The sequence below is a fragment of the Chrysochloris asiatica genome, unplaced genomic scaffold (genome assembly GCF_000296735.1).
Source record: "Chrysochloris asiatica unplaced genomic scaffold, ChrAsi1.0 scaffold00168, whole genome shotgun sequence".
In the NCBI taxonomy this organism is placed as follows: Eukaryota; Metazoa; Chordata; class Mammalia; order Afrosoricida; family Chrysochloridae; genus Chrysochloris; species Chrysochloris asiatica.
This window is the reverse complement of record NW_006408686.1, coordinates 4,441,987-4,464,446: the sequence shown is the minus strand read 5'-3', so window position 1 is coordinate 4,464,446 and position 22,460 is coordinate 4,441,987. Positions and strand designations below refer to the sequence as shown.

At 45.8% G+C, this 22,460-nt stretch overlaps 1 protein-coding gene across 1 annotated transcript; it reads right to left on the bottom strand.

Moving 5' to 3' along the window:
* Positions 1 to 3,331: 3,331 nt before the first annotated feature.
* Positions 3,332 to 11,832, bottom strand: LOC102834231 (cytochrome P450 2F5-like). The gene is made up of 9 exons (XM_006871404.1): positions 11,662 to 11,832; positions 11,407 to 11,569; positions 9,064 to 9,213; positions 7,366 to 7,526; positions 6,910 to 7,086; positions 6,440 to 6,581; positions 5,804 to 5,991; positions 5,133 to 5,274; positions 3,332 to 3,513 (listed from the first exon to the last, which is right to left on the bottom strand). The coding sequence occupies exons 1-9, from the start codon at positions 11,830 to 11,832 to the stop codon at positions 3,332 to 3,334; spliced, it is 1,476 nt and encodes a 491-aa protein (XP_006871466.1).
* Between the last annotated feature and the right edge of the window lie 10,628 nt (positions 11,833 to 22,460).

The following is a 22,460-nucleotide window of genomic DNA, read 5'->3' as shown; positions in this document are numbered from 1 at the left end:
GTCCCTCTCTGTTTTGCTGTCTTGGTCTCCACCTCTGTTCATGTCATTTCGCTGTGTCCCTTCTCAAGTTGTCTTTTTCTCTGTGTTTATCTCTGTCAGTTTGTATTTACCTGAATCTCCCTTGGGCTCTGTCTCAGTGTCTCTACCTCTCTTTCTCCATCTGCATCGCTGTCTTCCTGTCTCTCTCGGTCTTACTTGCAAGATCTGTGTCTCCCCCTTAATCTCATGGTCTCAACCTCTCTCTGTTTCTGTCATGGCTCTTTGTACTTGTCAAGCTCTTTCTGTCCAACAACTGAGTGACTTAAAGGGATTTTTGGGGTCCTTGCTTTGAGAAGTACTGACTCAAAAGCCACTGGGGATGTGGGGGCACCACAAACCCTGCCCAATTCACTCTGCCCCACTGTTTCAGGTTCTCTGATGAGACCTCTTTATTAAAATCTCTGGCTTTCTCTCCAACTCCTGATTCTTCTCTCTTCATTTTGCTCAGTGAGGTTCCCTCGATAATGTGAGCTCTTCCAGGGCAGATGTTTTGTCTGTCTTGTTTACTTCTGTAAGGAGCCCTGGGAGCACAGTGGGTTAATCCTTGAGTTCCTAACTGCAAGGTCAAAGGTTCAAACCCATAGGAGGCATTCTGCTTCCGTAAAGATTTATCGTTTCAGAAACTGTAAGGAGCAGTTCTACGCTGTCCTAAAAGAAGTTATTCAATGGCAGTGAATTTGGCTCGTGATGGATTCGTTTCTGGATCCCAAGCACCTGAAACAGAGCTCAACACACAGGAACCAAAACAGTTGCTGTGAAACCGTTTCTAATTCATGGGAACCCCAAGGGGTTCTGAGTAGAATTGTGTTCCGTAATGTTTTCAATGGCCAGTTTTTTGGAAGTGGATGGCCAGGCTTTTCTTCTAAGGCACTTCCGGGTGGTCTGGAGCTCCCAGTTTCACTTAGCAGTCAAATGTATAAGCCAGTCACCCCACCTCAGCACACAGTAAGCTGTGGCCTCATTCCTGCCTCAATTTCCCTGTATCATGAACTCACTTTTTTTCTCAGTCTCTTTGAATGTCTGTGACTGTTTTCTCTTTCATCCTGCCTGTCCCGTTTCCATCTCTTTCCCCTGCCTCTTTAACTCCTTCCCTTCTTATTTTTCCTCTCCATCTCTCATCATCTTGGTTCTTCTTTCAATTTCGGTCTCAGCATCTTTTTGTTTCTCTCCTTTTCCCCCTGTGTCCACTTTTCCTCCTTTGCCTCTCTGACTCACTTCCAGTCCTTGCTTCAGCATCTCTCTCTCATGTCTCTAGGTAGCTCCACTCTGTCTCTTGCTATCTTTCTCTGTCTCTTTTTCAGTATCTATTGTGTTTCTACTGGCTGTATCTCCATTGTTCTTTTCCAGAACCTCTGTGCCTTTTCATCTCTTACCTTCTCCCTGCATCTCTGTGTCTTTGTGGCTGGGCCCTCGGGCAGACTCCATGGTGGGAACAGCATGGGGATTAAGGAGATGACGCCTCAACTGGGGGCCGCCTATAAACCTCACCCCAGTCTGTCTCATACTCAGCAGAGCAGGTCCCAACTTCTGGCTGACCTGGGAGATCCTGTTTTGGGGTAGGGCCTTCCAGACAACGTCTACTTAGGGCTGGGGGGAAGGGGTATCACTGTATCCTGAGACACCTGCCCTCCTACGGAGAAAAGCTACCATCAGCAGGACGTCAGGGTATTCCATCTGACCCCAGGTTGGGAGGCCTCCACCCCAAAAGGAGGAATCACAGGGCAAAGAAATAGTCTAGTGAGAGAGGTCAGGAGTAGGGAAGAGAGATTCAACCTTCCTGGGCCTTAGTTTCCCCACTGATTGTCCTTCCTCTCTTGCTCTCTCTCTCTCTTTTTCCCTTTCTGTCTCTCCTATTCTCCACCTGGATCTCTCAGTCTTGGGATATCCCATTTTCTATCTCTGATGATGTCTCTCTCTGCTTCTTGTTCTGAATCTCTGATTTGTGAGATTGAGAGATGGTGGTGAGGAGTACAGACAGTCTGCAGCCGGATGATCTGGATCTATGTTTGGATCCAAGCTCCACCCTGTCCTAATTGTGTGACCTCTGGCAAGTCACTTCACCTCCCTGGGCATCCAGTTACCTCTCTGTAAAAATGTGATAATACTGTTACAACTACCAGTTTCCATGGAGTGAATGCTGATTCTCAGCAACCTCACATGTGTCAGCATGGCTGATTTTGTAGATTGCCAGAACTTTCCTCTGAAGCATCTCTGAGTAGATTAGAATCTCCAACATTTCAGTTCACAGTCTGCATGAGTTAACTGTTTACTTCACACAGAAACTATCTCTTACTTCAGGGAGAATGAAGTGAAGCAAGGTGTAAAGCATTTAGGATGCCTGTGGATCATAGTAAGCACTGTTGTTGTTAAGTGCTTTGAATTGGTTCTGACTCATAACAATCCTGTATAGGGTTTCCTAGGCTTTAGTTACATCTTTGCAGGAGGAGAAAACCTCCTTTTTCTCCCGTGGAGTGGTGGAGTGGCTTGAACTGCGGACCTTGTGGCTTGCAGTCCAGTGCTCCTATAATAAGCACTGGTTGTTGTTAAGTGTCATCAAATGTGTTCCAATTCATAACGACTCTGCATAGAGTCTCCAAGGAGCAGTTGGTGGGTTTGAACTGCTGACTTTGTAGTTTGCAGTCCAATGCTGATCCTACAGCGCCACACTAGGAGTCCATAGTAAACCCTCTATGTTAGTAAAGGTTATTCCTCTCTATGTGTCCGAGACTGTTCTATGTCAGTCTTTTGCTTTCTCTCTGTTGATAGCTCTGCCTTTGTACGCACCTCACGTCTCTCCCAGCCTCTGTGTTTGGTGTCTCTACTGTTTCTTTTTCTGTCTCCAGGCCCTCACGGTCTGTCTCCAGGGCACAATCAGCTCCCACGGCAGCCGCCCCTAGGGGGTGGGTAGACTCCCTACAGCTCCAAGTCTTCTCTCTTGCCGCCAGAACTCGCCTCCCCTAGGCCTGAACGGGTTGTCCTCCACTCAATTCAGCCAAGGCAGGTTTGAATCTATTATAACGATAATTTATTAGTAAACGGTACAAAAAGCCTAGAAAAGGGCTCCTCATTGGGTGAATTTTGTGAGCGAACTCCTCCTCCATGTCTTTCTTTGCCTCTAGGGGCTCACACCCGATTAAGGTGGGAAGTATACATGGTGAGCAAATGCAAGTGAAAGAGTAGGACAGAAAAAAGGATGAGGGCAGACAGTGGCACAAGAAGACCGATCGCGGAATCTCTAGGGGTGAGTCTTATTGCTTGTGCAGGCATATTTGGAAAGGCCTGGGCTAGAGCGTCAGCGAGCGCGCAGGCACATCTGGAAGGGCCGTGGCAAATTGCCAAGACCCGAGCTGAGCGGGGTCAGGTCGATGTTCTCGGGCGCCTCCAGCGGCTGCAGCGTGAAGCTCTGCAGAATGGCCGCGAGGTAGAGGAAGAGCTCCATGCGCGCCAGCGACTCTCCCAGGCACACTCGGCGCCCTGTAGGGGTGAGGAGGAGAGATGAGAGGAGATGAGAGGAGATGGGAGGAGATGGGAGGAGGGCTTTATATTCAGCCTGGTTCCCAGAGAAAACGCATGAGAATGATGGTTGGCAACATCAAAGACCTATGCATCTAAAAGTCTAGGGAAGATGTTTAAGTGGAGCCAAATCATTGATGGAAATGTTTGTTGTTGATTTTAAGTTTCCATTGACTGCTGACTTTACAGTTAGCAAATCAACTGGTAACCCACTACATTACCAGCGCTCCTTTGTGAAAGGTGTTGTTGTTAAGTGCCGTCGAGTCGGTTCCGACCCATAGCGACCTCCCTGTACAGGGTTTCCGAGGCTGTAAATCTTTACGAGAGCAGAAAGCCTCATCTTTCTCCCGCGGAACAGCTGGTAGTTTCGAACTGCTGACCTTGCTGTTCGCAGCCCGATTGGTAACCACTACGCAAATACAAGTAAAACACTGAGACTATAATGCTTACGTAACTTTTACATATGCCACACACTGCTGTAATCATTATAACATTGATTCTTTTACTTCTCATAAGGACTCCAAGAGGTGGGCTTCATTATTCTCTCTCTCTTATAGATATAATACAGAGAGGTGAAGTAACATAGTCAAGGTCACACAGCTGGGATGCAAACCAGGAGTCTGTTTACAGAGACCAACTACTTTGGAGCTGTAGGATAAGCACTGGACTGCTAACCACAAGGTCAGCAGTTCAAACCCAGCAGCGGCTCCTTGGAAATCCTATACAGGGTTGCTATGGGTCAGAACCGACTTGATGGCACTTAACAACAACAACAACTTATAACTCTTCTCAGAGGTAGCACCTGGTATACACCAGGCAATATGGTGATTGTTGTGTGCCTTCAAGAGGATTCTAACTTAAACTAAGCGACCCTAGAGGAAACTAGAGAACTGCCCCATAGGATTTCCAAGGTTGCTCTATTTCTGGGAGCTGATTCTACATTTTTTCTTGTGGATTAAGTGCTCACCTACTGATGAAAAGGTCTTCTTCAGTTAGTAACTCGGAATACCTTTTCGTCAGTAGGTGAGCACTTAACCATTGCTCCACCAGGGTTCCTTGCAGTATGGTTAAATCCACTGCCATAGAGTCCATTTTGAATGAACTCGGATGGTACAGTGGGTTGAGCACTGGGATGCTAACCACAAGGTCAGCAGTTAAAATCTTTGGGTGAAAGATGAGGCTTTCTGCTCCAGTAAAGAAACCCTATGGAGCAGCTGGACTCTGTTCTATAGAATCACTGGGAGTTTCAGTATGATGAATTCTCTCCTGTCATTCCCAGTCCACCCTTTTACTAGGAAAATAGGGATTTTATTTTTTAATAGCAAGGTAAAGGTCAAAATCAAGAAATAAAACTACTTCAACTTCACCACCCAGTGGACAAACTTCCAAGCTTATGATGATCTTGCCTCTCTACCTCCCTCCACAGGATTTTAATCATTATCTGCAGAGAGGAACATAGTTGGTAGGGGAGATGAGGCGGGATATCCAAGTGGGAGAGTTTGGGGGTGGAATTAGGACTGGGGAATGTGGGTAGAAACATGGGACCCAGATACCCTTACTCCCACCCCCACTGCCCTCACCAGCTGAGAAGGGCATGAAGGCAGGGTTCTTCTTGAAAGTCTGATTTGCATCCAGAAAATGCTCAGGATTGAACTTCTGGGGCGTCCGGAACTGGCTAGGATCGTAGTGGACGGTGTTGAGAAGAGTGATCACATCAGTGCCCTGCGTGTGAAGTAGGTGGGAACTAGTGGTATGGAAAGTTTCGCGGTGGCGGGCAGGCCTGAAACTAGAGTTTCACTACAGAGCTGAAGTCTTGGGGACTTGATATGGGGTAGGGTGGGGACATAGGACGCAATCAAGGACACAGGAAGTGTGTGTATGTAGGTGATGGGTGCTGGAAGCCGCAAGCTGGGGCTGAAACACGGGGGCAGGATACTTCTCTTGTAGGAGAGAATTTGGGGTTTGTAGTGAGAGAGGTCTCTGGGAACAGTGTCTGATACAGGGCACCCCAGGCTCAGGGGATTGTGGAGACAAGCTCTAGGAAAGGGACCTCTCATTGAGAAGGGGTCGGGGTCTACTAAGATATGAGATGCGATCATGGCAAGAGGCCGTCGGATGCCTGTGGTTAAGGGTTCGAGAGGCCAATTACCAAAGCCCACCCGGGGGTAGATTGCCAGGGTTTGAGGTCCCGTGTACTAGAGTTGCTAGGGTCAGGGGATGCCTTTTGTTTTTTGTCAGGGGCTCCACTCACCTTGGGTAACAGGAAGCCACGGAAGGCCGTGTCCCGTATAACGCGGTGCGGTAAATTCATGGGGATGACATCTGCGAAGCGCTGCACCTCGTGGATCACAGCGTCCGTGTAGTGCATGGCCGCGCGGTCCTCTAGCGATGGCAGCCGCGTACGCCCCACCACACGGTCAATCTCCTCCTGTATGCGGTCTGGGGGATCGAGAAGTGTGTGAGGTTAGAGGCAGGGCAGGCGGCACAGGCCCATTCGAACACGGGACTGTTTCCTAGATGACAGTGTTCGAGGACTTTAAGAGTAGGAACATAGTGTTGGGTGCCTGGGTCAGATTGTGTAGTAAGGGTTGGAACTGGGATCCTGGGCAGTCCTTGTTGACGGCAGAGGCGTGACGCAGACTGCGTGAGGAGGGTAAGTAAATAAAAGGAGTGGGATGTAAATAAGACCATGCAGGAAGGGTCCAGGTCCAGACAGCTTCATGGACCGTTAGGACCAGGTGGATGGGCTCGTCTTGGTCTGAGGTAGGAGATAGTCTGCAGAACTGTGTGAACCAAGTGTGAGGCGGGGCTCCAGCATGTGGGCGTGGCCAATTAGTGGGGCGGAGCTGTGTGGGCGGGTCTCAGGCCTGGCCTGGGGCTCGCTCACTTTGTATTTCTGGGTACTTCATCAGCACGAGGAAGGAGTGGCGCAGCGTGGTGCCCACAGTCTCAGTGCCACCGAAGAGCAGGTTATGTGTGGTCATTAGCAGAGTATCTAAGTGGAAGTGACTCAGCGGGTCCTGTTTCTCCTGCGGGGGGCAGAGGGATGGGAAGATGAGACAGGGCCTAGAGATCCCCCCAGACACTGTGAGTGTGGGCCCGGAGCCCTCTTGACCTGCCAGCTCAATCCCACCTGCATTTAACTCTCTCCCTTAGTAGGAGCTGAGGATCTCGGAGGGCAGATTTGGGGGAAATTTCAGTTTCAGGGCCCACAATTAGCATCTTGGACTGAGCCTTAAGGATTTCTAATTAAGCTGTTAATTGTCGGGGTTCCAGCCTTGGATCCCAGTTAGTTTGAGGCAGGGGCAGCAGAAAAGCTCAAGTCAGACCTAGGTGGGACTTCCCGGCATGGCTTACTTGTGCCATCTTGGTGAGAAAACAATCGATGAAGTCCCGGGGAGAGTTGGGGTCGAAAGAGGCCTGGTGGTCCCGAACACTGACAGCAATGATATCCTTCACATGTCCGAAATTTTGGAAGAGGCGACGGTGTGGCCCCGGTATCCAGTCCAGAAGGTTTGGGAAAAGGTTGTACAACTGGGGAAGTTTAGAGGAGCAGGTGGTGGGGAGGGAGAGGAGTATGTCAGGGTGGATCAGATTAGCAGGAGCTGGGTCCATCTTAAAGGGCAACCAAGAGCTTTCAAGATCAGGTGAAGCAGAGAACTTATTAGTAGGAATGGGCGTGGCTAGGTAGAGGTCATTTGGGAGGGTCAAGGTCAAGGAGGATCAATTCCAGTCCCTTTTCTGCCCCCTGTTTCCTCTCTCCCTGCACCCCGCAGCCTCTTGTAGCCCCCCACCGAATCTCGGCCTCCAGACCTCTCCCCAGGGGCTGCTCATGATTTGGAAGTTGTCATTGATGAGGCGAATAATGGCGAGTAGACGTTCGTCATCATAGTCAAAGCGGCTACCGAAGAGGACTGAGCAGATAATGTTGGACACTGAGCGGCTCAGCACAAACTTGGGGTCGAAAGGCTCGCCTGAGGGTGAGGAGCAGAATAGGTCCGTGGGCGTAGTTTAGAAAGGACAAGGTGCCACACGACAGAGCTGGCACAGCAATAAATCTGGTTTGCACAGCATTCAAACCAACCAACCGTGCCAACTTGATTACAACACAGAACCCACGCACGTAGCAGTTGAACACGCAGCCTCACAATACTCCCCAAAATCTGTGACAACACCCCGCAGTACATCCACACATCACGAGCAACAGGACACTATTCTTTTAGAGTTGGGTGCTATTTTAAGGATGTACAAAAAGCTCTTGGAACAGTGGTTGTTGTCAATTCAGACTCATAGCAACCCTGTATAGGGTTTCCAAGGAGCAGCTGTTGGGTTTGAACTGCCACTTTGTGATTCAAATTGACCTTGTGGTCTAGTACTTATCCTACAGCGCCACACCAGGACTCCAGAAAGTGGTAGAAACTATGTGAGTGTTGGTTGTTTTCATTAACTTTTATTCCACTGAGAAGCAGTTATCTGGGTTTGTATATCAGCTCTGCCACTTTCTGAGTGTAAGACTTAGTCACATGACTTTACCCTTCTAGGTCATGTGGTAACCACTTTTTGTGGTTGCTGGGAGGGTGAAAGGAGTAATTACATGTGAAGAATTTAACCATACTTCCTGATATATTTGTTGTTCAGTGCCATCCAGTCGATTCTGACCCCTAGCCACCCTGTATAGGGTTTCCAAGGAGCAGCTGGTGAGCTTGAATCACCAACCTTGTAGTTCAAACAACTTTGCAGTCTGAGGCATTAGCCCACAGCACTGCACCAGGACTCCTCCTGGTATATGTTGATGTTTGTTTAGTGCTGTCTAGTCGGTTCCGACCCATAGCGATCCTGTATAGGGTTTCCGAGGAGCAGCTGGTGAGCTTGGTATATAGCAAGTGCTTAATAAGTTGACATTAGTGAGTTAGGGCGGACATTGATGTCAGTAGATGAAGTTTTGGAGCCCTGGTGTGGAGCTGTAGGATAAGCACTGGATTGCAAGGTCGATTTGAGCGTCATGGTCCTTGGTTCAAACTCCTCGGAAACCCGATATAGGGTCGTTATGAGTCGCAACCGACTCGATGGCACTTAAGAAGACGAAGAAGAAGACAGATGTAGTTTTACATTTTTGCTTCCTTCTTTTACTAGCTGTGTTAAGTGTTTGTTCAGTTATTAGTCTCCGTTTCCTGATTTGCAAAATGGACTGCCCTGAGACTTAAAGGGTTTAAGCATGAAAATGTGCTTAGCATCGGGCTCAGGATGTTGTAAATTCTCAATCACACCATCATCATCATCATCATGTTCCCCACACTGACACAAACTGCTCTAAAAATAGCACAGTGATAGAGCTCCACATAATGCTTCACAGAGCCGCAAACCAATCCACCTCCAGGGGGCGCCGTTTCCATTGTGGGCTGAGTGATGGGTCTCTAGCGGTTGTGAGCGCACACTATGGAACCTGGCAGCCATGCTCATTAAGTAGGATAGGTATGAACTTGGGGTAAAGATGCCCTCTGGGACTCTGACCTTCAGTTTTCCGCAGTTCAGCCATTAGGAAGCTTCCTTCCTCCAGGATTCGTTCCTCAATGCTCCTTTTCCCCATCCCAAAGTTCCGCAGAATCTGGATAGAGAACCTCCTCAGGGCCTTCCACCGTTCCCCATTGGAGAAGACGATGCCTGGGGAGGAGAAGAAAAGGACAACACGCCCCCAACCACTGTCCTCTGATTTCTTTTTTCTGATTCTTGCTGGGAGAGAAACTGAACCAATGTAGAAAAGCCTCCTCCAGGAAGCCTTCCTTGATTTTCCTTCTCGGCTATCATATTATTATATTCCTTCTCCTTGTGCATTAGTAGGACAACTGGGCTTCCCCCACCACAGCCCTGATCACTGTGACCCATCGAGATCTGGTGACTGGACTATCTCCCTCAGTGAATTGGGAGCCTGTAAAGACAGAGTTGGGATGGTCTTGGCTGCCACTCTGTCCCCAGCATTGCCCATGCAAGAGATGAATGATTGTGTATTGATTAAATCAATATATGAATATACAATAAGCAAAAAAAGTAAAGACTGGAAGCTCATAAACTCATTCAGGAACATGACAGATCCTGTTCTTCTCTCTTCTTGGCCTCAGGTTTTTCCTTCTGCCTAGAACATTCCACTTCCTGAATTTTTCTGACTAGCCATTTTCATCCCTCAGGTCTCAACTGTCCGGGCTTCCCCTGTCCTGGCTCCTACCCCTGTATTTGTGCCTTTCTCGTCCCAACCCTGACCACACTCGGCTGTCACAGTCTGGCTGTGTCTCCCACAGGGTTGGCGGCAATAATAGGATAACGTCTCAGATGTGTTTATCTCTTGTGTCTGAAAGAGCACTGACGCTTGGAAGATATTTGCTGACAGGTACACAGCTTGTAAGTGCTGTACTGTATACTGAACAATTGGAGAATGACTTTTAAAAAGCAACAAATGATGTTATGTTTCTAACTGTTTTGGAAAGGTAGCAAAGTGCAAAGGTAGCCAGGTGACCTTCTCAAGTGCCCTCTCTCCCCTTCTTTGCATCTGGTATACCTGAACAGGTGCTTCATAAGGTCAAGCCCAGGGAATAAGTCAGGAAGGGTGAAAAGTGCACTCAATATACAATAGGCAATATTTTACCCAAGAATTCTCTGATTCCAAATCCTGGGGCAGTTGAGATTCATTCAGTGAAGGGGCCAGGGGAAAACCAAGGGATTCTTTAGGGAGAGACGAGTCGTCTAAGATGCAAGTCTCCCTTTCAACTATAGCAATTAGTTATCTTTGTTAATTTATTGGACCTTTCTATATGACTTCCTTTGAGTAAGACTGTGTGGGAATGTGCTAGAAAACCATAAGGATTTGTGATTTCTGAGTCTAAGGAGGACAAGATAATTGAATCAAGAAAGGATTAGGTTTGTGATGCGAGTGAGTTGAACTAGGGATTTGAGATGGGAAAGGTTTGGAGTTAAAACAAGTTGCTGGGTGGGTAGGGATAGAGTTAGATTGGGCATGGGGATGAAAGGGGTCTATGGGGTTGAGCCTGGTGATGGGGATGGAATTGGGTAGAATGAGAGATTGGTAGGTTAGAGTTAAGGTTGGGGTTGGGTAGAGATATGATAGGGTTGATTTTAGTGATGATGATGGGATTGAGGTTGAAAATGGGACCTGGCGACTTGAACAGGTGATTGGAAGAGATGATGGGTTTGGGGCTGGAGAGAAAAATGGCAGTGTCATTTGCTTTGACTAAAGGGATTAGGATGGTGCTGATAGTGCCATTTAAAATGGAAATGGAAGAGAGTTCTTAGTGGGAATGGGGGCTGTAGTGGGAAGGAATCATGGTTGTGGGAAATAAATGAGAAGTATGGAGAGAGGGTTGCTGGAGATGGGCATTGGATTGAGGTGGGCAGTAGGGGCTGGAGACATAATTTGACCACTTGATAGAGATGAAAAGTTGGTGATGAGGTTGGGATGGAAATCAGGATTAGAATGAGACTAGGGTTAGAGATGACTGGTGATGGGGATTAGTGATGGGGAAGGTGGGATGGACTTCACCATTAGACTGGGACTCCATTCCATTTGGAATCTTTAGGGAGATTAGTGGCCCAAAGTGACCCCACAATTGAGAGGATAGTTTCTCCACCGCCCACATCATATCTCTACCCAACCCCAATCTCAACCCTAATCTACCAATCTCTCTCATTCTACCCAATTCCATCCCCATCTCCAACGTCAACCCAAATTTACCAACCCCATAGGCCCCTTTCATCCCCATTCCCAATTTAACTCTATGCCTACCCACCCAGCAACTTGTATTATTAACTTGTATTATGGGTGGAAGAGCTAGGGAGCAGGCTTACCATTGCCCTTAGTGAAGTTGAAAAAGACGGGGTAATCGCCTCGGCCACTAAACTCCTCCCCCTGGTCCACAAGTGCCTCCTTCACGGTTTGGTACCCGCTGAGGACCACCACTGGCTTGGGCCCCAGATGTACTGTGTACATCGAGCCATACTCCTTGCTCAACTGGGGGTAAGAAGACACGTCACAGAGGGGCTGGAGCCATGGATCCACCCCCTTTGTCTCTCACCCCATCACCCAAGCCTAGAACCCTGTACCTTGGTGAGGGAGGTCAGCATGTCTTGGGAGCGCAGCTGCAGCAGGTTCCCCAAGAATGGGAGTGGTTTAGGTCCTGGGGGTAGATGACCCTTGCCCCTTGAACTGAGGGCCAGAAACAGGCAGATCAAAGCCAGAATCAGGAGCAAGATGACTGTGTTTACACCATCCATTGTGAAGGTAGCTGCAGGGTCTGAAGGGCAAAGTGGGAGAGGGCAGGACTCAGAGAGAGCAGGTCCCCTCCATTCCCCAACTCCATAGGCACTTGCATTCTCTGGGTTCCAGGAATGGGGTGGAGGGAGAGAAGAAAGGAAGTAGAAAGAGACAGACAGGGAGCAGCCAAGAGATAGGGAGGTAAGGAGAAAGAGAAGAAAGAATAAGAATGAAAAAAAATCAGAAAACAAACAGAAATAGCCAAAATACGGAGACACACAAAAATAGAGGGAGACGAAAAAAGAGAGAGAAAAATGAAGAGTTAAACATAGAGTTTGAGGAGAAGAGAAAGAGACAGAAAAGAAGAGATACATCAAGACAGACAAACGGACTGAGATGTTGAAAACCCTGGAACTGATGAGAGAAAGGGATTGTTAGAGACACAGAGACAGGGAATAAGAGAGATTGATACAGAGAGAGAGGCAGAAGCAGAAACAGTGACAGAAAAGAAGCTAATGTTCCAAACCAAGGGGTCATGTGCACGGAGCCGCCAGCCCTCTGTGGGGAACGCAGATCCTAGGTGGTTATGCGTCATGGAGTCCATTCCCACTCATAGTGACCCTGCACAGGGTTTCCTAGGCTGTAAATCTTTACGTAAGCAGAAAGCCTCATCTTTCTCCCACAGGACCACTGGTAATTTCCAACTGCTGACCTTGGGGTTAGCAGCCTGACTTGTAACCACTAGGTGCCCTGAAAATACTTGTCAAATGAATCAAAAGCGTCTCCAAGAGACCCCTACCCAGAAAGAAGGACCCAGGGGCTGAACAACCCTCAGCAGAGGCGGCAAGCAAGATTCCAAGTGAGTCTTAGAGCGACCGAGCCGGTGACCTCCTTTCTTGAGAGCTCCCCCTCCTCTGTGATCCTCCTTTACCTGGGTCCTTTGCCTGTGGAGTGACCAGGGGCAGCAGTGTGTTCTGGAGTGGACAGCCAAGCTCTGTTCCAGATGTGCCCTGCAGCTGTAGGTGCCTAGGGGTAGGGACTGCTCTTAAACAGACTCTCTCCACCCTCACCCCCTCATTTGTTCTCCAATGAACCTTAATCCCTTCCCACCTCCTTGTAAGTCCTTGGTGCAGCCCTAGGGCTCACAGCCAGCTGGAGCAGAGCCTCGAGTGGAGTGGGGGCCACACCTGGGAAATCTCCTTCACCCTCCTGGAGCAGACAGACTCAGCTCTTTCCACTGTGGTCTTTGCCCTGAGATAGGACAATGGTTCACACTCATTTTTTGGTTATTCAGGGCCCTGGGCCTGGTTTTGGGGGATTGGGGTTATGATAGACCAGGGGTGGAGGTTGGGTACCTTTGTGATTTGGACACTATATCTCTCTGAGTTCGAGTCCAGGTCTGCTACTGGCTTGACTGTGTGACCCTGGGCAAGTTCCATTCCCTCTCTGAGCTGGAGTTTTCTTATCCTCTGGAGATCATTTTTCAAAGCTCCTATCCGTTCTCTGTATTTGTGTTTATCCATCTGTCTGTCTCTGTGTTTATCTGTCTCTCTGTCTCTGAAATTCTCTGTTGCGTTCTGCTTTGCTTCCCCTCTGCAATCTGCCTGGACATCAATCTGTTTCTCTCTGTCTTGGTCTCATCTCACTCTGTCCCTCTGTCTTGTGCCTCTTGATCTTTTTCTTTCACATTCTGTGTGCTTGCCACCCTTTCTCTTTCTCTGTTCTGTCTCACCCTATCTCCCAAGGCATGTATCTGCCATCTTCTCTTCCTGACTCTCTCTCTCAATCCTCCACCAATCAGACTGCAGTGGGCAGTACTGAAGGAGGGCTTAGAGGATGGGTGGGGCAGCTGAAAGCACAGGGAAAGAGAACCTCCTTCTCCTCCCCACAGACAGCTTCCCCCTGCCCTCCGCCCTCCCCAGCCCCAATCAGCTTTGTCCAGTCTTGGCTGCAGCCCCAGACCCTGTCTTTCATTATCCAATTCTTGCCTGATCAGAAGACAGATTGCCAAAACTCATAGATGGGCCAAGGTTCCATGTCTGGTGATAGGGTGGGGAGAGGTTAAGGGTTGTCTGGGAGGCCATGTGGAGTTATGGGTGCCCCCACAGATCCATGGGTGCACACCATGTTTACAGTTCCCATGAGGGTGAGAGAGGAAGTACTTGGAGGTCCCAGGGAATTTGATACCCTAGGTCCCAAGCACAGGGTAAGGATGGGGGTGGGGCTGGAAAGGCCAGTTAGGGCAGGTCCTGGAAGAGAGGTGAAGGCTTGATTATGGGATTACAATCCTCTTGTTTCTCTTGGCATCTGCCCCCATTTCTGGGGGAGGGCAGTGTTGGATCCAGCACAACCCTGTAAGTGACTTCTCCCTGACCCGGGACAGATGGAACAGCCTCCTCCGGGAATCATGAGACCTTTTCAGAGGCCTTGGAAGTCCTTGTAACTGTCTGCTGTAGAGGGGACTTGGGGCAACAGAGGAATGTGTTGTAAGATTTCTTAAACTTGGCACAGCTGACATTTTGGAATGGGTCATTCTTGGTGTTGAGGGCTTCCTGGCATATCTGTTGTGAAGACTTGAAATGTGTCCAGACATTTCCAAATGTTCCCTGGTGGAAAACCGCCCCTGACTGAGGACTGCTGGTATAATGGAAAAAATTTAGAAATTTAGACATGCTCACCCAACATCAACTCTCCACTGAGGGTTGCTGGATCTCTGGATCCTGCTTTCTGTCTCTCTGGTTCTGAACCCTCATCACTGATAGGACTCAGCCGCAATGTTTAATCTTCTGTGTAACCCTAGTCTGTTTTGCAGGAATAACTGCTGGCCCAACTGAACAGCAACTCCCTAACTCTCCCCGGCGGCCATAAAGTACCTCCCAAACAGACAATATCTTTGACTGCCCCCCCAGTATCCTGTTAGGCTCACCCAGTTGGACAATGTCTTATATCACCTCCCAATATCCTGTTATACCAGCCCAGCATTGGCCATAACTTAGGATATCAGCTATCACTTACTTTGTAAATCAGCCTTCCCTCTTAAAAACAAATGAACAAACCATAAAAGCCTGAAACACTTGACCCTCTGGGCTCGCAATCTCTTGTGTTAAGACCCTTTCCTTGTTTGGAAAGTGAATACAGTTCTCTACTTTGTACTTCCATACTTGTGAATTCTCCCAACCATCATCTATCATTGCTTGTCAGCCTCCTTGATCCCTAACATTTCCTTTGCCATTACTCTCTGTCGATGATGATCCCATTTCTTATCTCATGGAGAAAATGGAAGCCGTCAAAAGAAAACCACCACATGTTTGCCCATCTACCAGCACCTGGATCCACACACGCAGACTTCTTTCTTATTACTATGGACAAACTGTCCCTGCTCCTGGTTTATGTGAGCCCCTTCCTGACATGCCACTTCCCAGCCCTATCACCAGCAGAAGGATTTTCTTTTCTCTCTTTTTTTATATGTGAAAAACTGTTCTTAAGTTTTTTTTAAAAAAATTGTCTTATGTATTTGTTCTTTTGTGATTGTCTTCTAGGTTCATCCATGTTGGGAAGTGTTTTTCTGATTCATGGTTATTCTTTAAATATTTCATAGCATTCCTTCACGTGTAGGACCATCAGTGAAAAAATAGGGATAAACAAAGGGCTCCTAATACATGGCATGAGTACACAAACAAATATAACAGAAAATATACAAACAGCAGAAGACAACTAGATGACTGGAGTCTCCTAGAAATTAGATATTATGTGTAGTAAAAGATTTCATCTTTTTTACTACAGCATGCTTTGTGAGGATTTATGTAGATGGATTTTTTTATTTTTTTGGAAAGACTTTTTATTGTGAATTGAGAAGGTTTACAAAGCAGATCATCAGTTTTCCATTCAACAAATCATACACTTAATTTCATCTCAATGATTACAGTCCCCTCCATGAAACAACAATTATCCCACTTCCTCTCTGTGGTTCCTAAAGCCACTCCACCCGCCTTCTCATCGGTGGTACCTTGAAATAGGGCTTTTCTATCCAATGTCTTCTTCATTCCTACCAAATGATAGGATATTGTTGTTGTTAAGTGCTGTCGAGTCAATTCTGACCCACAGAGACCCAGTACATGGTTTCTGAGGCTGTAAATCTTTACGAGAGCAGAAAGCCTCATCTTTCTCCTGCAGAACTGCTGGTAGTTTCAGACTGCTGACCTTGAGATTAGCAGCCCAATACATAACCATTACACTACCAGAGGGTTGTTGTTGTTATGTACCGTCGAGTCAACTCTGATCCATAGCGACCCTGTATAGGGTTTCTGAGGAGCCGCTGGTGTGCTTGAACCGCTGACCTTGCGGTTCAAATGGCTTTGCAGTCTGGTGCATTAACCCAGGACTTCTTACCAAGGATGTTGTTGTTGTTGTCAGGTGCCATCGAGTCGAAAGCGACTCATAGCGACCCCATGCACAGCAGAACAAAACAATGTCTGATCCTGGGCCAACCTCACTACCGCTGCCACACTTGACGCCATCAAGGATGCCACCTGGCGGATCCATCTCATTGTACACCCATGCAAATAGGGTGTACAGGATTCTAACACTAGGATTGGTTGGTTTTGCCTATTTTTTAAAAGGAGCTATCTCCAAGAAGCAGTAGCAGCAAGTGTGACAGAAATGGCAGTGGCAGAACTAGGAGACTGGCACAAGATGGTACAGTGGGCTTCCCACTCATAAAGCAAGGAAAGCTAGCCACCTCTGGAAAGGAGACTTGCTGAAGGAGTGAGGTACCTCCAGACACTTACTGTCAGAGCTGAAGAGCTTTGTAACATTAGACCAAGCAGGGCAGAGAGCAGGCCTGAGCAGAGACCAAAGGCTGAGAGTAGAACCCTGCATGGCCAAGAGGAGCTGGGAGAGCAGTCCTACACTGAAGAAGGGAGACTTTGCCTATATGTTTACCAATCCCAAGTTATAACATGTTACTTTCTTAATAAACCCTGTAATTATAAAAAAAAAAAAAAAGAGCCATCTCAGAAGCAGTAACAGATAATCTCAGGACTATCAAAAAATGAGAGCATGAGTAGAGTGTGAAATCCCTATCTAGAAAAGCAGTGACATCAGAGATGGCAGCAGACACAGTGGCATGGAGAGACAGAGCAGCTGTGGGTTTCTACACTCATGGACTGAGTAAAGCTGAGTGCCTACTGGCAGGAAGATGGTGTGCAGAGTGTGCCCTTTGGACATTCACAGCCTGGCTCAAAGAACTTTGTTACATTTGCCTGAGCAGGACAGAGGACAAGGAGCCACATGGCTGAGAGACAAGAGTGAGGTGTGCTTGCAGTATGGCAGAGAAGAGACGTTCCTACTTGGAGAACTGCTGCATCCTGAGTTGTTTCTGATCCTGAATTGTACTTTGTTCACTTCCCTAGTAAATCCCACAATCGTGAGTGTTGTTATGAGTTCTGTGTGGCCATTGAAATGGATTATCAAACTCAGATGTGGAGCTGAGAGTACTGTGAGATGGATGGTTGGTGTCAGAATAGGATAAAGAAGGTTGTAGGGTGGAGGCATGTTTGACCTTTGCTTTGTAGTGATCTGTCTTGGGTTTGTTTTGAGTTTGAGTCTCCTTCTCTCTGGTGAAGCCAGAGGAAGTTGGACATGTCCCCCACATGGTTCTTGCTCCATTCTGTCTCAACTTTGTTCTTAGGTAAATATCGTTCTTTTGATTTTGAATGATTAGCCATCCCATGGTGAACATTACCTTACTTGTGTTGTTATCTCCCTTACATACCTATTAACTGCTTGGCTGAAAATTGGTCCACAGGGATCAGTTTAGTCCCAGACTTGAAGGATGATCAAGGACCACAGTCATGGGGTTCCAGCAGTCTCTGTCTGACCAATAAGCTTGGCCTTTTTATTAATTTTGAGAATTGTTCCACATTTTCTCCCACTCTCTTCAGGACGTTCTAATGTGATCCCTTTCAGAGCAGTTGATAGTGGTAGCTGGGCACCATCTAGTTCTTCTGGTCTCAGGACCATGGAGAGCGATGTTCACTTAGTCTGTTCATTCACTGGACTAATTGTTTCCAAGTGTCTTCAATTTTCATCACTCTTCTTTCCTCCAAACAGGGAGAGACCAATAGTTGCACATTAGATGGCTGCTGTTGAGTTTTTAAGATCTCAGTCACTACTCAGCAAAGTAGTTCTAGTGTGGTATTTCAGGTTAATGTGCTGAATTGCAAAGTTGGTTTGAGTCACAAGGTCAGTGGTTCAAGCTCACCAGCTGCTCCTCAGAAACCCTATACATGGTCACTATGGGTCAGAACTGACTTTACACTTAATGACAACTCACCAAAGAAAGTTGTAGAATACTGTATTTGTGGAACTATGTTATGCCAATTGACCATGGTATCCCCCGAGATTATGATTCCTGAGCCCCCAGGCCCAGCAATTTATTCCCTCAAGGTTTTTGGTAATGTCTAAGAAGTTTTCATATTTGTGACATCTATATGTTTCAACACATTCATGGATATGTTTACAGCAATGGTAAATACTCACGTATAAATGTTGTTGTTGGTTGTTAAGTGCCATCGAGTTGGTTCCGACTCAATGACTCTATACTATGTATGTAGGGTTTTCAAGGAGCAGCAACTGGTGAGCTTGAACCACCGACTTTGCAGTTCAAATAGACTTTGCAGTCCAGTCCATTAACCCACAGCACTATACAAGGACTCTTGGTGTAATTCTCTGTCAAATCTTTATATATTTGTAGGCATACTCCTGGTCTTCCTTCCACACCCATCCAATCTTTTTATCTATGCATATGTATACTCATAAATGCAAGTTTGTGTATATAACAGTATTTACTTATGTTCCCTTTAACTCTTGCATTCCTTCCTATGTCTTCTGCGTTAATCATTTTAAATCACTTTTCTGCCCACCTCTGTCTTGTAGATTGCCTTCCCTGCCACCCAAATGAACATGTGTCAGTGAATTACTCACCTTTCTCTTCCACCCATTGTTATTGTTGTTAGGTGCCATTGAGTCAATATTGACTCACAGTGACCCTGTGCACAACAGAACGAAACACTACCCGGTCCTGGTTAACCTCACTACTGTTGCCACACTTGTGCCCATTGATGCTGCTATTTTGCCAATCCATCTCACTGGGGGTCTTTCTCTTTTTCTCTGACCCTCCACCTTACCAAACATGATATCCTTCTCCAGTGACCGGTCCCTCCTGACAATATGTCCAAAGTATGAGAGATGAAGTTTGATAAGCATCAAATAATGTTTCTTTTAGTGTGATAACTTTTTTTTTTTTTGACTCTTTCTAATAGTAGCGTAGTGGTTACGAATCGGGCTGCGAACCTTAAGGTCAGCGGTTCGAAACTACCAGTCGCTCCGTGGGAGAAAGATGAGGCTTTCTACTCCCGTAAAGATTTACACCCTCGGAAACCCTGTACAGGGTTGCTATGGGTCGGACCTGACTTGATGGCACTTAACAACAACAACAATAGTGATCTTATACAGCATTTGTCCTTTTGTGATGAGTCCTGGTGTGACACTGTAGGAGCAGCACTGGGCTGCTAACCACAAGATTGGTGTTTCAAATCCACCAGCAGCTCAGAAACCCTACACAGGGTTGCTATGAATCAGAACTGATTCAACCGGCACTTAACAGCAGTTTTACACAGCATAGTGTCCTCCAGGTTTATCCATATTGTGAGGTATTTCACAGAGTCATCGTTAGTCTTCAGAGTTGTATAGTCTTCCATTGTGTGTATGTACCAAAGTTTTAAAATCCATTCTTCCATTGCTGGGCATTTACGTTGTCTCTATATTTTTGCTATTGTGAATAGTGCTGTGATGAACATGGGTATGCATGTATCTATTTCTGTCCTGACTTTTATTTTTCTAGGATCTATGCCAAGTAGAGGGATTACTGGATCATATGGTATTTGTATTCTCAACTTTTTGAGGAAGCGTCAGACTGTTTTCTACAGTAGTTGCACCATTTTACATTCCTACCAGCGGTGTAGGAGGTTTCAGATCGCTCCACATCCTCTCTAGCATTTGTTGTTTTCTGTTTTTAGAACTTCGTTATTAATGCTGGGGTGAGATGATAGCTCATTGTTGTTATAATTTACATCTCTTTATTGGCTAATGATCTCAAGTGTTTCTCCATATGATCAATTGATCACATTAAATGGGAAAAAGATAGTCTCTCACAAATGGTGCTGGCAAAACTACATATCCATTTGCAGAAGAATAAAACGAGACCCATATCTCACATTTTAATGTCTGCTTTGGTGAATTGTCTGTTTATGTCCTCCAACCAATTTTTAATTGGATTACTTATTGTTTTCTTGTTGAGGTGTTGAACTTTTCTATATATTTTAGAGATTAATCCCTTGTCTGATATATCATTGCCAATTTTTTTTCTCAGTCTGTGGGTTCTTTTTTGGTGCAAATAAATGTCTAATTTTTAGGAGGTCCCAGTCATCTAGGTTGTCTTGTGCTGTTTACATTTTTAGTTATGCTTGATAGTGTATTTATTTATGCCATATATTGGAGCCTCTAAGTTTGTCGCTGGTGTAGCACTGTAGGATAAGCACTGGACTACTAGCCAATAGATCAGCAGTCCAAACCTACCTGCTACTCTCAGAAACCCTGTATGGAGTTGCTATGAGTCAGAACCAACTCGATGGCACACAATAAGAAGTTGATTGTATTTTTTCATTGATGACCTTTATAGCTTTAGGTTTTACATTTAGATATTTGATCAACATGGAGTTCGTTTTTGTATATGGTATGAGATACGGGCTTTTCATTTATCTGTAGATAGATAATCCAGTTTTTCCAGTCAAAGAGACTATCTTTTCCCCATTTAATGTATTTTGTTCTTTGTCAAAGATCAGCTGACCATAGGTGGATGGATTTACTACTGGGTTTTCAATTCGGTTCCATTGATCTATGTGCCTTTCATTGTACCAGTACCAGGCTGTTTTGACTTCTGTGGCTGTGTAGTAGGTTTTGAGATTGAAAAGTGTGAGGCCTTCTACTTTGTTCTTCTTTAGTAATTCTTTGCTTATCTGGGGTCTCTTTCTTTTTTATATAAAGTTTTTACACCTTTTAAAATGGTAATGTTGGAGTCTGGATGGGGATTGCAGTATATTTGTAGATCACTTTGGGTAGTATTGACATTTTCACATCCGTCAGCATGGTGTATTCTTCCATCTCTTTTGTTTTCTTGAAGTGGTGTTTTATAGTTTTCTTTGTATAAGTCTTTTGTTTCTTGGAAATCCTATACAGGGCCATTGTGAGTTGGGACCAACTGAACAGCACTTAACAGCACCGAGAACATTGTAAATGGTATTGCTTTCCTGATCTCCTTTTCAGAGCTCTCTTTATTAGTGTAAAGAAATCCAACTGATACTTGTATGTTGATCTTATGCCCTGCCACTTTGCTGAATCTTTCAGAGTTCAAATAATTTTCTTGTCTAGTCTTTCAGATTTTCTATGTATAGGATCATATTACCTACAAATAGAGTTTTATTTCTTCTTTGCCAGTTTGGTTACCTTTAATTTCCCTTTCTTCCATTATAACTCCGGCTAAGACCTTCAGTGCAATATTGAATTGTTGTTGTTAAGTGCTGTTGAGTCAGTTCTGACTCATAGTGACCCTGTATAGAGTTTCCAAAGAACAGCTAGTGGGTTTGAGCCATTAACTTTACAGTTATCAGCCCAGTGCTTACCGTACAGCATCAAACCAGTGCTCCACAATACTGAATGTTGTTGTTGTTGTTAAGTGCCTTTGAGTTGGTTCCAATTCATAGCAACCCTGTATAGGATTTCCAAGGAGCAACTGGTGAGTTTGAATTGCTGACCTCACAGTTCAAACCGACCTTGAGTTTGAGTGCTTATCCTGGGGCACCACACCAGGATCCCACAATGTTGCATAGGAGTGGTGATAAAGGACATCCTTGTCTAGTTTTTGTTACAAGTGGAATGCTTTAGATTTCTCTGTATTGAGAATAATTTTGGCTGTTGGGTTTGTATATATGCCTTTAATTATGTTCAATAATTTACATTCTATTCCTATTTTGTTGAGTGTTTTTGTCTGCCTGTCAGCCTGCTGCACCTGCCTGTTAATCTTGGTTCACTTGACCTAGACTTGAGACTCTTACACCTCTCCAGCTGTGAGACATTTCCTTGATATAATCTGCTCATTACAGGTATACATGTACAAGTCTCACTGGTTTTGATCCTGTAGAGAACCCAGTGTAAGACAGATGTTTACAGAACACTCCACCTAACAACAACATAATATACTTTACCTTTTTCAGCGCACATGAAGCATTCTCCATAATAGACCATAAGATAGGTCACAAGTAAGCCTTAATACAATTTAAAACATTGACATACTACAAAGAAGAATAAAGAACCAAAACTAACACCTTAACACATCTCCAACAATTAGAAAAAGAGCAGAAAATTAAGCCTCCAGTGAGCAGAAGAAACAAAAAAATAAATAAAATAAAGATGAGAGCAGAAACACATAAAACAAAATAGAAAACAACGGAAATACAACAAGACTAGAAGTTAATTCTTTGAAAAGGTCACTAAAATCAACAAACTACTGGCAAATCTAACAAAGGAAAAG